At 31.1% G+C, this 16,891-nt stretch overlaps 1 protein-coding gene across 1 annotated transcript; it reads right to left on the minus strand.

The window, feature by feature from the left end:
• Positions 1-9,160: 9,160 nt before the first annotated feature.
• LOTGIDRAFT_228069 (hypothetical protein) lies at positions 9,161-15,904 on the minus strand. The gene is made up of 13 exons (XM_009045814.1): positions 15,843-15,904; positions 14,263-15,083; positions 13,661-13,866; positions 13,328-13,401; positions 13,004-13,071; positions 12,542-12,608; positions 12,265-12,415; positions 11,790-11,862; positions 11,276-11,332; positions 10,823-10,886; positions 10,251-10,382; positions 10,037-10,135; positions 9,161-9,926 (listed from the first exon to the last, which is right to left on the minus strand). The coding sequence occupies exons 2-13, from the start codon at positions 15,015-15,017 to the stop codon at positions 9,732-9,734; spliced, it is 1,941 nt and encodes a 646-aa protein (XP_009044062.1). The 5' UTR covers positions 15,018-15,083; positions 15,843-15,904; the 3' UTR covers positions 9,161-9,731.
• Positions 15,905-16,891: the final 987 nt, after the last annotated feature.

The following is a 16,891-nucleotide window of genomic DNA, read 5'->3' on the forward strand; positions in this document are numbered from 1 at the left end:
TGTAAAAATGGCTCGCCACATTCTCAATGAATAAACTACATGTCTGGTTCTGTCTGTTATATTCTAGAACCAGAAGACAACATTGTAATTTACAAGATGAATTTGATCAGATTTTACAAGATTTTAATAAATTAGAAGAAGATAATCAAAAATTAACCATAGAATTAAAAGAATCTAAAACTAATCAGCAACCAACTGGTAATTCATTATGTCTGAAAATTATTTTCAAAAATGTCAAGCTTTTTATTTTCCTATATTTAATAATGATAATGCTATTTGCTATGATATAAGAATAAAGTTGAATGAAAATGTAATGAAAATTATATGATTTAATGTCAAATTTTGCAAAATGTTGTTCTCTTAGAGTGCCATTGTATGCTCATTACCAACTAATTTTTAATTTTCTTTCAGAGGAGTTTAGCAAATTGAAAAAGGAAAAGGATGCATTCCAGAAACAAGTTCAATTTATAACTGGTCAGCTCTCTTTGGCTGAAGGTAGTAAAAAACGAGCCAATGATGAATTGAATAAGATGAAAAAGGAAATGGAGTTGCTACGCCAACAATCTGCTGTCAATAAACCATCGTAAGTTACTCAGGGCACACAGAAAGACAGTCTAAAAAATGCTTTAGAAGGACAACATCAACAAAACTGATATGATGAAATTACAAACAGAATTCAATGAGTGTCTTTAATCAGTCAAAATATTGGAAGAAAGCTATTTAAATGGTAAAACTTCTTGAATTGGTCTTTCCTGTTTATTTTCAATTACATTTTCAGGTTAATTTCCAGTCCCACTAGAGAAATGGAAAAATTGAAGAAAGAAATTGACAAATTGAAAACTGAACTTAACAAATCTAAAGAACACCAACATAAACAGGAATTAACCAATACCAAATCAAATGAGGTAGATTTTAACCCATTAATTACTACTGATTAATTAACTATTAGCATTAATTGTTGCTCTGACCAATTTGTTTTACCTTGATAGTGTGGGGAAGATATTTGTATAACCATGTGTATGGGAGACATAGAGGTAATAATACTGTATGACCTTGACTGTGTACAGCAGATTTTTCTGTTTGACCTTGACAATGTTTGGAAGATTGTTTTTTTTGACTTTGAAGCTGTCATGCAAGTTATTTTGTATGTCCTTTTACACTAAATTGGAGGTCATTCTGTATGACCTTGACATTGTATGACCTTGATAGTAAATTGAAAATCTCTCTGTATTTATTAGATAGTGTATGGGAGATATATTTCTGTTAATCTTGACAGTGTGTGGCAGATCTTTCAGTATGACCTAAACAGTATATTGAAGGTCATTCTCTATGAACTTGACAGTGTGTAGGAGATATTTCTGTATGACCTTGACAATGTATGTCAAATCTTTCTGTATGGCCTTGACACTATATTGGTTGTCATTCTGATATCTTTGTTTATGATCTTGAGAGAGAAGGAGATATCTTTCCATATGACCTTGTCAGTATATTGGAGGTCATTCTGTATGACCTTGACAGTTAAAGTCATATATTTCTGTATGACCTTGACCAAACATGGATCTTTTTGTTTGACTTCAGCAGTGTCTTGAATTAATTCTGTATGACATTAGAAATATTAAATTAGAACCTAAAATATCATGTTATAACTCAAGAGTTTCGATCTATGTGATCTTCAGACAACTGACTTATTTTCAGCCTGCATCACTTCTGAAGTTGGACATTATATAAGAAATTTTTTCTGTTTGCCCTTGAACGTGGAGGTAATTCTACATAAACCTTGCTCGTAAATTACAGCTCATAGTAGGTCAACATTTATTAGATAATTTTCTAAAACTATGGCATGAACAACAGAGGGTATGTCTTTGAAACTTTGTGGACAGTCATGAATGTGATAGATGACACATGACACAATCGGACATGAAATTTCGCTTTTTAATGAAAGACAAACATAGATAACACTATAAACAACTTGTCTTTAATTTGAATCAAGGATATAGATGATGTCAAACATGATGAAGAGACACCAGATTTAAGGGTAAACTAGGAAACCACTTGCTCTATAATAGTAATGCTTCACTTTAACTTTGGAATTTTTTTTTCTTTAACTACTCTCTGGGTTATCACATATCTTGTTATCTTGTCTCATTTAACACAGTCTTTAAATATGGTCTAAATTAATTTTCCTGTGTTTCTGTTTTAACAGGAATTGATCTGGTATTCTGTATTCTGGGGATGTTTATTTTTCTAAAGTATTCTTCTTCTCATGTTGTTAAACAGTAACACCACCCTATTCATACAGAATAGTTAGACTGTTAGTGACTTCCACAAGGACAGCTATGACTGTTTTATATCAAGATATTATTAAATCTGCAGATATTTTGACTACAATATTCCTCTAAAGATCTGGGCCCTGTTTCTTTAAAAAAAAATAAAAAAAAAAATTTTTGACATAGACAAATAGCACACTTCCGACAAACCGTGATCATAGGTTTTTGTTTGAAACAGGACCCAGATATCTGAAGTGAAGACAACACATTGTTTGAGTGTATTTTAAAATGCGTTGAAATTGCCCTATTCAATTTTTCTTATGTTCTATTCAGAAATTATTAGATGATGCAGGTGATGAATTGAAACAAATGAAAGAAGAATTACATAATTTACTAGAAGAAATAGACAGTAAAGATCAAACTATTGTCTTTCTAGAAAAAGAACTGAAGGAAACCAAAGAAGATTTTGAGCAGAAGTAAGTTCGTATTGTTCATATAGTGTTTATTGATGATTTGAAATTCTTGTATTTACTTTCTTTTTTGTCAGAAATAGCTTTGGAATAGATGATTTGATTCAAAAGAAAAATAAATTTATTTTGTTAAATGGGCAGACTGTGGCATCAGAACTTTTCTTACCTAGTGGAGGATTCGAACTCCTGGCATCTAATCTAACTTACTTCAGACTGAGTTTTTCCTCTGCCTTTTGTGTTCATAAATTAATTGCTTTTTTGGCCAAACTTCTATGGATTTTAACAATTTGACATCTGTTGCAATAATTTTTTGTAGGGAAAAGGAAAGTGAAGAATTGAAGAATAAACTTCAAGGATTATCTGAAGTAAAAAAAGAAACCACCTCACCAAGTTATTCTGCTATTCCTAGACTTGTAATCAATGAAGATAATAGGTAAGTAACATCAAAATGTGTTTCATGAAAATAATTCTATTTGTAGTATTGTACTTGAGATCTGGATTGAAGGGTTTGTTATGGTGAGATGAAAATAGTATTCTCAATTCTAGCATTGGCATAGGTCATGAATATAGAAACAAAAACAAAGTATGACACTGCCAGATGATATCTAACCCTTGATAATGCAAGGACCATATTCTTATGATAAGAAATTTTGATTAGTTTAATATGTAGCTACTTATTCTGGAAAGATTTCTAAGACATTTTATTTTCCTATTTTTCAGGAATTCTGTCTCACCTGATTCTGCCAGATCATCAGGTAAAATATCACATACAAATATCATAGAATGTAGATAAAGGTTTTGATTTAGTCATCAATAATAAACCATAAGACCTAACAAATCATTAGGCTATGTCGTGTGATGTAAAACTCACCATGAACAATGAATATATGATGTTATGATTATATTCAATTAATTATTTAATCCAAATTATATCAGTTAAACTGCAATAGAATATTGTGTTATGTCACATGTTGTGCTCTGTGATAAATTGTTAAGAAGTTAAACGTAATGCCATTATTAATTGTAGTTAAATCAAATATAATTTCAGGTTCTCTAAAAGATGAATTAGAGGGCACATTAAAACAAAGAAAGGTATGATGTCTTGACAATATGATTGAATGTACAGGATATATTTTGAAATATTTATATCAAAGTTATTACAAGCTGTAATCAAGTTTATGGTGAAAACAATTGGAAAATTGCTCAGTTTTTGAAAAAATATGTTTCTATTACTTCCCCTTGCCCTACTAACATTAATAGAAACACCAAAAATATCTTTACAATATTAACAAAAAGCAACATATTGTTGAACACTTTGAGAAAGAATTTTTTAAAGCTGGCATCCCCAATGCCATTTCCTCCACAGCACACCTTTCCAAATTTCCATCCATTTTGATAATAAACTCCATAATCACATAGATTATGATCAACTGATATTGTATTTTGTAGGAAGGCGTGTCATCTTTAAAATCTCGACCAGCAGAGTCTTTGTTCACAAAGAAAACTCTTTCAAAATTACGTTCTTCTCCATTACCATGGTCACATGCCAAACAACCAACTGACCAACCGTCCCCTACATCAACAGGTAAAGTGACCACTGGTCAATATGGTACTATTTTCTTCTCTAGTAAGTATCTACTCATACTATTCTGCATGCAGTGTTGTTGATGTCACCTTGAAGAAGATGCATGCTGCAATGTTTTACCAAGCACCAAATTTACCATAATGATAGTCTCTCAGATATGTGTATCCCTTTTTACTTTTGACTCTAAACTTTATAACTAAGGTATTATTTTCTCTATTTTGGCTGATGACTTGAAAATATTTCAAATTAATCTCTTGCTTGAAAGCCTGTATTCATTTTCAATCTCTAAATTAAATTGCATAGTATGTAGCAGTCATAAATCTAATATGTGGGTACAATTTGAAAAAAATGACCAATGACCTGAAACACCAAGGAAGGGAAGCCTGTTGAAAAAATTTGAATGCACAATGTCAGGAGGAATTTCATTTTCTCTTGTGATTAGTTGTCTAAGGTATAAACTAGTACTTGTAGTTGGATAAGTAAAGCTGATTTGTTTGTATTTAACAGTCATGTCGAGCATCAAATTCAATTAAAACTGTGCCAAGATTTTTGGATCAACCAATTTATATTTACCAGTTGAAAATAATTGACACTGAATGTTTGCTTCGGAACTCACTTTTATATATTTGACTAATAAAGAAACCATTGTTCCCAGATACATGTCTGACATGCACAACAGCACTATATTACACTGAATTCTGCACAATCCTTGCACTTGATTTCATTATTTGTACAATATTTTGAATTATATTTCAATTCTGAAAAATCAATATCAAATGCCCTGTAAAAGATATTTCAAACTTTTTACTTTTAAGGTTTCTTTAGATGATGTAATGAAATTTCATTTTTGCTCTTGTAGTAGAATTTCATTTTCACTGAATTAATAAAATTTCAACATTTTGTATTATTTGAATTTTAGAACCAGCTAAATCAGATCAAACTGTTGAAGGAAATGAAAGAATACAATCACTGATATCAAAATATCGTAGTGAACCAATAGGACATTCATCTCTTAAAAATATACGACCTTTCACCTTTAACCATGCTCCCAAAAGTTCAAGTTTAACATTCTCTAGTGCTACAAATTCAGATGACAAACCTGTTAAAAAGTCACCAATCCCTCCACCAGTTAGTCCGAAACCAATCTTAAAGAAACCTAGTATTAAACTTGACACTTCATCTTCACCATTCGCAACCAATCAGAATACAGCTATTGTTACTGATGCTCAGGAACAAAAAGATATCAATACACTGATTCAGAAGTAAGTTTATATGTCTCTTGGTTTCTTTTTAAGGTTGATTAACTGATGGTGACTGGTTCTTATTTGCAAGAACTGCTTAGCAACTAAAACTACATCTTGCTTTTTACAAAAATATGGAATACCTTTGTAGTTATTTCTGATTTATCGATTTGATGAAATGGATAGCCCACAGATATAAATCTGGTATTTGAATTTTGTAAGGGTAGGGGTAGGGGTATCTTTGTGACTTGAATATCATGTGTACTGATTGCAACTAATGATTTTAATTTGTGTATGCTTATTATTTCTTTCTATTCTCTCTGTGGTTTTGTGTTCTTCAGTTGCCATAAAGCCCACATTAACTACCTCCAAAATCTTAGTTCAAAGCAGAGAATGACATTGAGGCATGATGTGAAATCATTAGGTACCTGTATTGGAATTGTCTCCTTTACCCTATTTATGTATTTGAGTGTTGCCTTGTACATGTATATATATATATCAATTTCAATGTATTTATTCCTATATAGAAACAAGTTCATCTTCATTACTGGCATTGTAAATCCTGTATGGTTTACTCTATGCAGGCCTACAATATAACTTTTGACTTCAGATTCAAACTGGTATTATTAAGATCAGAGAAAATTATGCTCCATGTTTCATTTACAAAGTCATCTAATCTTGTTTATATTCCTTTTTATTGCCTCAACTCAAAAATTGTATCACTCAAAATGTAAAAATTCTGGCATATTTGTTTCTGCTGTACATTTACATTTATGCAAAAAGAAAATTGTCAGTAAATATTTTAAAGATGTAACCTACATCATGTAGTTTTTCAGATTTTGTCAATGAAACAGGGACACCACTTTTTTGGCTCACAATTGACTATAAAAAGATGACTGTACAGGAGATGAAGCATGAAGACTTATTATATTCTATATTGATACTCCCCTTACCTCTTTGTTATTAGCAGAAATATGTCTGAGTATGCACAAACTTTTTCTACTATGCACATGTAATCTAAAATTAAACCTTAATTCAAACTTTGCTTTTTAAGATTTTCAGAAATCGGAAAACTTCCATTATGAATAAATTTCTTCCATAATTGAAAATATATTAAATGGTGAGAAAAACTTAGCCAGTTTTAGTTTAGTTGTTTTTCAATTTATTCTTTTTATTAACCTTTTGCATGTTGCTAGAAAATTGCACTTTTTGTACTAAAGGTTACTTGAAGGTTAATTTAACATTTTTATACAATTATTCACTTTTTTTTTTTACCCAGATACACTCTAATATCATGATATCCAAACTTATTTATGAAAAACTTAATCCATTCACTTTTGATTTACATAAATACAGATTGTTTTGTATTCTGCCTAAGCCAGTAGCTTGATAGGCTGTTTTCCTATTTATAAATATTTACTTAGCTTTAGTAGGCTATATATTATATTTTGGTTATATGAAATCAAATATTCAAATGTATACAGTTAAAAGCACTAATGTACAATTCACAATCAAATTAAGATTAATTTTCCTATCTGAGCACAATGTTCTGCCTGTAAATCTTTAAATTTGATGGTCTCAATTTTTTTGTAAACAAATCATTGTATTTCATTTTTTTTATGAAAGATGTTACTTACTAGCACTCAGTAGAAGAATGATACAAATCCAAACAGATTATCAAGATACACTGTACCATCAGTCTAAGATTTTTTTCACTTTTCTACATTTACAATCTGTTTATTCAGGTACTTGCGAGTGTTCGATATGTAGAAGAGAGAAGAATCAAGACAGAAAGGATGACAGCAAAGTAAGAGAAGTAGAATAAAAGCTTCATATTATCCAAGTTTTCATGATGAAGATCTGGTGCAAATATAACAGAACATTCTGGTGGGTTACTGCCCAATTTTGACTTTGAAATGATACTTTGAAGTATTTTTGAATAAAAATGTAACAGTTAATTCAGTCATGATTACTGTTTGAAAATAAATCATCCAGTTTCACTGTTTAGAGTATGTATGTATAGTGTATTATTCCGTCCTGAGAATTTGTGCAACATAAGTTATTTTAATAATATTGCTATTATTTTATATATAACAATGTCTGTGATATTATATACAATAAATTATTTATTAAATAACAGCCCTGTCTAGACTTTTATTACATGAATATTTTATTATGGTATTACTTTATCTTATGAATACGATTTGTGAATAAGAAACAGGTTATTACCTTCTAGACAACCATGATTTTCTTTTCTTCCCTCAAAATTCATGCCTAAATCAACTGTATGAATAATGTCTAATTTCGGATCATGTGTTTGTTGTTGTTCATGAATAATTCATTAAGGTCGAGTAGGTCATCATAAGAAAAAATTTACCTATGAACTTAAGAGAGTAGAGATCGGATAAACAATACAAATTATTGCATACCTTTTATTCATCTTCAAATATAAAATATAATATTCAAGAAATGATAACTTTTTCAAATACAAAAGTAACAAGAAACAGAACACTGCCTTTCATATCATATAGCATTCTCATAACATACAGCTTTGTACAATAATCTTGTATGATCACTGTTGCATAAAATTAACAAAACACAAATTTCATATAAAAGAATATTGTTTTAACAGATTATTAAGTTAAAGGCCACCATATTCATTCTCCTAGTGCTCTATATACAATTGTTTCAGTTTTATGTCATGAAGACCAGATAATCATCATATGTACCTACATACATTAATAAATAATATATATGCTTCAATTCATCAGTCTATGTCAATCACTAATGGAAGGAATGTTTTTAATATTATGGTGTCATGACATGATGGCAAGGTAAACTATGCCATGTTGAGAGCTGTATGTTAAGGAACACAACTATATGTTCTTTTGATACTTCCATATAAATCAATAACATCAAGGAAATAAGGGATCATTTGAATAAACACCTCAAGTATAAATTAAATTTCGCATGACATAAGTTAAAATTGCAATATGTGTCAACAACTCTAATTGAACATTTATATTAACTATCATGCCTGTTTCTCACTAAATGGTAGTTTAATATAAATATAAATTAGAATTACTTTAAATAAGGAACTATATAAGACAAGATTCTAGGTATATAGGTAATATAAAATCAATCTTATCTTTATAACTTATTTCACCATGCAACCATTTGAAGAAATAAAGTTAAAAATAAGTCTTTCAATAACCTGAACTAGTTACAAAATGTAGATCCATGTCCTGTTTGACTATAATTAAATAAAGATATATCGGTGGAGATGCTCATGACAAATATTCTCTTTAGTAGGTATTAAAAGATTATGTCATCAGTCTATATGGGGAGAATATTTATCATGGGTGCATTTTGAAAAGTGATACAGACAGATAGATGAATCTCTAATCAGTTACACTATTAGCAAATATATTAAAACAAATATTCATTAAATCACAATGGACCAAGTTCTGATCTCTAAAAACGCTTTTACAAATTATTCCAATAAATATGCAAAAAAAAAGATTTTAGCAATTGAGACTCGGAAGTGATGCGAAATTGATGAGCTTGAATCAAACAGTGGCATCAGGTGTTCCGGAAAGATAGTATACACTACTGTACTCATATTTAATAATCAAGACAGACTTGGGACTCAAGAGCTTGCAAGATTACTGCCATGTTCCTGCGTTAAGACATCATTACATGTATTAGATTGCAAAGAGCTTTTTGTATGTGTGTCAGGGGCATTGATTTTCAGTAAGACATCTGTAGTTTCTGCAATTCCACAAAATATCACAAAATATGCTGGTATCACATAAGGCCCTTTGCTATTAGTGATGTCATCAAACACTCAAGTTTTAGTGGAATTGCATGAATCGAATTGCAAATTGATGCTTTCAGTCTCCCCGATACACATAAAAAATTGAGTAAACCTCTCCACAATCTTTAATTTATAGATGCTTTCAGTCTCCCCGATACACAACAAATTGAGTAAACTTCTCTACAATCTTTAATATAATATGCATTTTAATGAACATCAGTCGAATTTCATTCATAATAGTGAAATAATTTCATAAAGAATGTAAGAAATAGTTCACAATTAAGATGAAATAACATTGTTCTGTAACAGTATAGATATACAGTGTCACAAGTTAAAGCTTCTGATACACTTTTAAGTAGTTTGTCTCAGTTTTAGTTTTGGTGGGGGGCGGAGTTTGAGCTTGTTTGATTCTGGAGATGCTGACCTGATTAATTGCTGATGTTCGAGAATTTCTTCAACTTTTGATCTCTTCTTTGGTTTTTCAAAAATTTCCCAGGCTTTGGACTTGGTTAATCTCCTCTTTTTAATAAGACTGTACACCACAGCCTATAATAATATAAAACAATGCAGTAGTAAAAATAATGGGACCATTGTATCGCACAATTTAAAAGTTGTTATGCAAAATTGGTAAATAAATTAATGTATACTGTACTAACCTCAGGAAACCAAACATCAACAATATAACCTATATTATTTATCTCACAACCAGAAACCTCCTTATAATAATCTTTTAATACATCAAATACTTCAGTTATCTACAGAATACACAAACAGTTCATTTTAGGCTTTTATTGTATATGGTAGGTTTCAAATCAAAATTAGATTATATCAAACAGACCAAAATATATATATAACAATTTGCTACTTTACCTGTTCCTCATCTTCTAAATACCAAAATGATCTGGCTTTGAAACGTAAATGATTTTGTTCTGTTGCCGACGTGTGGAATTTCTGATGTGATTCACTCTCTATCTGTCCTCTATATACACCAAATAAGTACTCCTACAAAGATTGCAATATCAAATATCTGAGATATTAATACTCGATATATATAGGAATAAACTTACTGAGAAAACATACGTCTATTATTTCATGACACCAAATTTCATTGATTTGTACCTCCAGACATTTCCAGTAGGATCTAAATTTGTGTATTCATTTTTCACAAATTATTTTGTTCATAATTTATCACTAAATCTTTGATTTAACAATATATTAAAATATTGTTTACTAATTGTCTGTACTAATTGGCTGATTTAATCTATATAATATTGTCACCTATTATCAAAACTACGAGAATAGAATTCTCATAAAAAGCACGGGTTGAGGTTATTGTGTGTTAATCCTTCTAAAATCCATCAGTAACGGTTTTCACAATTTTTTTTTGTACAATGTCAGTAGATAGGATCCACAATATAAGTAAAAAGAGTTCTTGTACATACCTTAACTTTGTCAGTTTTAATGAAATCTACCAGTATTTTGTTCCTTTCTTGTAACCTTTCTTTCCTTAAAGACAATTATATCCACGCATCATTACAATGATCCAAGGGCCATCGTTTTTAAGAGCAGAAAGTAAGTCAACCCTAATCATGTAAGCAAATTTTATGAAGTCCCTTAAAAGCTGTGTTAAGTATAATGCTCTCATAAATTATGTTTACAGCCTTTCTGTCGAGGGCTATGATTTGCTGTATTCGCTGGCAAACAATCCATTCAGTATTACACGATTGGTGGATATTGCTGTCAAGGTATAAGAAGAAGTTTGTAGTAGCATGGCATTGTGGAGATGGTTCAATGAAAGCTATTTGGTGTTTTCTAATAACCCAAGATTGAACCATTTCTTAAAGTCATTATGGAAATTTAGGTCTCTGATTTGTGTATAAAAATATTTTACATACCTCTTTCTACATTTTTCTAACATTTTATCTGTGATCTTAGAATTGAAAGACAACTGTCTGTAAAAACAATAAAATAGTAAATAATAATAGATCAAGAGTCCGAAATGAAAGACATGCTAGTAAAAAGTAAGAGAACATAGCTGATCTATTTATTAAGTAAACCACAAAGTTCTACTGATGTTCACATCTATGATAAATTTGTAGAATTGGACAATGAGTATTTAATGAAATGAAATGTCTATTTTTCTATATCTAATTGTTCTAATAAAAACAACAACACAAGGTAGTGTGCTATGTGGGAAATATTGTCAGGATAACTGCATAAGTCTGATTTCCAACCTGCACCTCTAGGGGGCCTAGATTTTCTTCAATCCAAACAGCTATAGGCTTTTTCCATCACAGACCCTCCAATCTGTTTCAATGACATAGGAAACTGGATTGAAAAAGCCACCATACCATACCCCAAAGGAATATTTATGAATTATTAATCAGATATATATATAGCCAGATTTACCCTCTCTGTTTCCAATTCAGTTTAAACTCAGACTGTTCATCTTTAAATGAAGTAATACTGTTAAAACTTTCCTCTATAATAGACAAGTTATAATTCAATAATAGTTTATCAGGCTTACGGCAGTAGCAAAGTAATAATTGTTTTTCAGAGGAGTACTGCAACATATCATCAATTGACATAACAATACAATCACATAAAAAATGAATTGCACTAAACATTTGATTTTGATGTGTTTTCAGTTCAAGCCCAATAACTCAAAATTCGAAGAAAACTATGGCTGAGACCCAGAAAAGAATTATCAAATTATTGAACTTATTCGAGATTGCATTATTCTTATTTATTGTAAGGATCAATAAAGTGAACAATAATATTTCTACACTTGTGGTTGAAATAACCAGATAGTCAGAATTTCCAATGGGCAAATAATTAAGGTTCCGTGGATACTTTTAATTAATATTTAAATAGATCTACCAACCCCCACTGCTGTTTAACTGAAAACAATGTTTCTCTGTTGGTGAGCTGTTTAATGAAACTGATGCCTTCTTCATCACCTCTGACGTCACATCCTTTATGCTTTTCAGAAACGATTCTTTTAATACTTTATTGTCTGTATCTTTCCCTTTTTCCTGTTAAAACATTCAAAACCATATATTGATAGAACCTATGAAGAAATAATTCTGTTGTTTTTTAGCCATGCATTCATGTTTATTATCAAAGTGACAAACACAGAATATTTTGTAGAAAATACTCACAGTCAAAATATCTTTTTTGGGATGAAAATATGGTAATACTGAGTTCTTGGAATAATTTACTGTGAATCTAAAATTAGAACCAATATTGGTATACCATTGTCAATGAATATCTATCACTCTAATAATTACAATAAAATGTAATCAAGTCTGTATATTCACAAGCCAAGATTAAATGTGACCAAGGGGAGTCTGGGTGGATTTAAAATACATAATTTATAAAATGTCACTTTTAGGAGTCTTTGCCTCATTTGACTTTACTTTTCAACAATATTGTTAATAATACTAACAATTCTGTCAGTTTTCTCACTGTACAATCACTGCATACAACAATACCCTCATAATAATACTTTCTAAATCCATCATTATACTTTTTAAATTTTAGACAGTTTTTAGGGGCTTTCAAGTGACAAATAGCATATTAAAATCCTTGTTGACAAAATTTACAGGTCAATTAAGACTTACTTTTGTGCCTCACCAAAGAAATATATTCTTAATTTAAGCCTTCCTTTTAATTTTGTAATCTTTAATATCTGTAAATAGAAGCAACATCAGAATATTTTCATGATCTTTGTCTAAAACCTTGACACTTTTCATGTGTTTTGTAAATGCAGCGATTTGATAGGATTATACGCTAGCAAACAGTCCAATCAAGAAGCTGATTTCTCTAGTAATCACAGTTTTCTGAAGTAGACTGATTGTGGAAGAATTCAGATCAAAACATTAACTTATTACATTAATATATTTTCATACAAAATCTAAATATTGGTTTACCATCTGCCTACTAACCTTTGCTGGCCAGAAGGGATAGTGTCTGTACTTGAACCAGATCAAGTCATCTTCTTTTGGTGTGTAACCTTGTTCTAAAAAATAAGTTAAAACTATGCTAAACAATTATTGTTACCTTAGTGATACCAAATAACCATCTATATTCCGTCTATATATATTATAATATATAAGCATACACTATGAATTTACTTGATAATTGTGCTTCTAATATCTGAATACCGGGTCCAGTGACTTTTCCTCATCAATTCAGTTGACTCTGCTTAAAGAATTATCTGGAAGAGATCTCTATTGTGCAACAGATAATAAAAACATTCCAATAGGGCATCTTATTACCTTCAGAATTGGTTAAAAATTCAGGCAAATCATCATCATCCTCTTCTGAACAAATACTTTGACTTAGTCCATTTACAGATATAAAACTGTCCGTTACAGTTGGTGAAGATTTCTCATTCAGTACTCCATTTTGTTTTTGACTCATGGCCAGTGGGGGTGTATCACAAGCATCATAGCATAGGTTGGGATCATAACCATTTGTACGTCTATAAAGCAAAGACAAACAAAAGTATCTTTTTTATTAATTTGGTGAAATACACCAAACTGCATGCCAACATGTAGAGGAAGATGCACCCTTACCATTTGTGAAAGTTTTAACTTAAAATATCCAATTGTTAAGTCATGAACATCTTTGTCCTACAGTACAGCTCATTTAAGGATTGGAAAAAGATACCAAATATACAAATATGGGCACCTTTTATGCCCTTATTTTGAACTCCTGGCCCCGTATTCTCGAAACGATCTTAGCACTAGCATGTCCTAAGTTCTTATCTTCTAACATTGATTCTAGGACATCCTAAGCGCTAAGGTCGTTTAGAGAATACGGGGCCTGAATGATATATAGAAGTTTTTATATAGAGATAGTGGCTAAATAAACTTACTTGGGTGGAGTTGAAGGCACAACCAGACTTTTAATCTCTTCACTTACAAGTCTACTTTTACTAAAACCATTGCTATGAACTACAGGGGCCTTCTCAAACTTTATATCTTTCTTTACCACATTATCATCTTTGCTTCTTTCAAGTTTCTTCAGTTTTTTATGAGCTACCTTATCATCACAATCTGGAATATAGCTGTCTCTGGCCCGTTGATCTAATTTAGAATACCAATAATCGTCTTTAGATGACTTATTGTCAATAAGAACTGCTTCCTGTTGGATTGTTTTACCATTCATTGAGGTTTTTCTGTTTTTCCACTTTGAATCACTTTTAACACAACCATTCTTATGGGCTTCAGAGTATTTTTCTAGCTTAGATGGAACATTTATGACTTTAGATTCGAATGAAGATGTTTTATCTGTCTTTAAAGGCTTTTGTCTCAATCTACTGCTGCTATTGCAGTGAATTTTCTCATAAGAATGACTTGTTGAGCCATCCTTGTCCACCTTCACACAAGTTTCATGTCTGGAATCTTTGTTTTTTCTTTTTTTCCTTGTGGTGGATGCTGAAATCTCATTTATTAAAGAATCAGATTTCCTTTTTTGAGAAGAAATTCTTGGGCCTTTCTCTATTTCTTCTTTTACATTGTTCAATAAACTCTCTTTCTTTGACACCGTTTTTTCTTTCTTGAATGCAGATTTTTTTTCTTTTTCTTGAATGTAAGCAGCAGATTCAACAATTTGATGATTGTTCTCCATTTCAAATCAGGTTTCATTTTCTAAAACTGACTTTAATGTTGATTGGTTTGCCATTTTTTGGAAGGTCTGCAAAAAACATGAATATTAATTATTAAGTACATGATCTACTTTGTAGTCATTGTGTATGGAAATATAGTTCATTTGAATAAGCCCTATAGATCTCACTCTAGTAAGGTACTGTAATCAAACAAACACATCCTTCATCTTCCAACAATTACGAAGAGTGCGCATGCATACTATTTGAAGCTACTATCTAACTAGTCAGTTGAAGGCCAGTTTATAGCGAAAGAGTGAAGATAATGCAGTTTAGAGAAGCTTTCATTCGCTAGGCATCGCTTAGCTTTGTGATGTCAATCTGTCAAGGTCAGTTTGTTTCATCTGGTCTCTGATTGGCTGCAAAGACCAAAGTGAAGTGAAGAAGTAGGACCACATCTCACTCCTTCGCCTAACTTGAAAATCAACATGCGAAGGTACAGCAAGGGTGAAATAACCTGTGCTTCAATGAGCGGAGTATAAATCTGCCTTTTAAGAATAACATTTTAATTTCTCATTTCACAAATATTAAAAATAAAATAATCAATTGCATTCACTTGTCCTAGAATGTCTTTGGATACTTAGAAATAGATCTATAACTTATAGTATAAGTTTTGAACGAATTTACATTTAGTTTTACTTTTAGTTGTAGCCTGTAAAAATTCGGTAAAATCATATTATATTACCAAATAATATTATTTTATTTTTGGTTAGCATGGACAGACAGTAGAAGATAAACTACCAGCTGAGTTAACCCGAGGAGATTAGTGAGTAGCAAAGATACAAAGATACATTTGACCAATTTTCATTCAATTTTCTCCTTTAAGATGTTGTCTTTGCAGAGCGGAAGTCACTGATCTATATATAACTGATAGCCTCTAACACCCAGACCAACATTTCCTGAGTTGGATTAGTTTTTTTTATATATTTTTCTTTCGGTCTGCGATTGATATCGACAAAAAATACTAACGAAACGAAATTGTTATAAATTTTTTTCAATATCAAATTGAGACGAAATATGGCCCGACAGCTTTGCAATTGACCGAGTCTAGATTCTATTGAATCTGATTGGTTGTAAATCCCCATCCACCTTTTTTGTGTAATGGCAGGAGTTATTTACCACGCTTGGGAAGTACCTCCTTAACTCTCGTGCTAGCACGTCGTTTAAATAACATTGGATAGAACCTGGGGTATTTCGGGACCCCTATTATTTAATGGGAATTTTCAAAAAAAGAACATGAAATATATACTCTGGTATGGAAAATAATACTTCATAAGGACTCCTTTTTGACCAAATAAAGTATTCAAGATGAAAGTTATACCGATATGTGAAAGTCATCTTGGTTTCAAGCCATACTTATTATCTGGAATATTATATAAGGGTCGGGTTGTGAGCTAGGGATGAGCAGAGTGCATCTGCTTTATTTCAATTATTGACCAATTGGTCAAGATTTCAAAAATAGCTAACTTAACTTGATATGGTTGTAACATTTATTGATAATTTGAAAATTATATATAAAAAACTCAAATTTGACCACCTGGGGTACTTGAGGACCCCGGAGAAATTATGCAAAATTTTAGTAAAATGTTATCTTATCTGTCAGCACAGTCTTCACATATTATTATCTTTGCAAAATGATCTTTACAAACGGGCCTTGAGCAAGTATTAGAAACAGACTTGACTTTTCTATCAGCCTCTCTTGGGCAAATGATACACCTGCGTTTACTGCTTGGTTCCTCAGGTTGTGGAATATCTGTTAAACTATAACCGATAGATACAAGACCACTTTTAACTCCGGCCTGTAAACACCTTGGATTATTCAATCGCCTTTCAATCAATT

The sequence above is a fragment of the Lottia gigantea genome (genome assembly GCF_000327385.1).
Source record: "Lottia gigantea unplaced genomic scaffold LOTGIsca_1, whole genome shotgun sequence".
NCBI lineage: Eukaryota > Metazoa > Mollusca > Gastropoda > Lottiidae > Lottia > Lottia gigantea.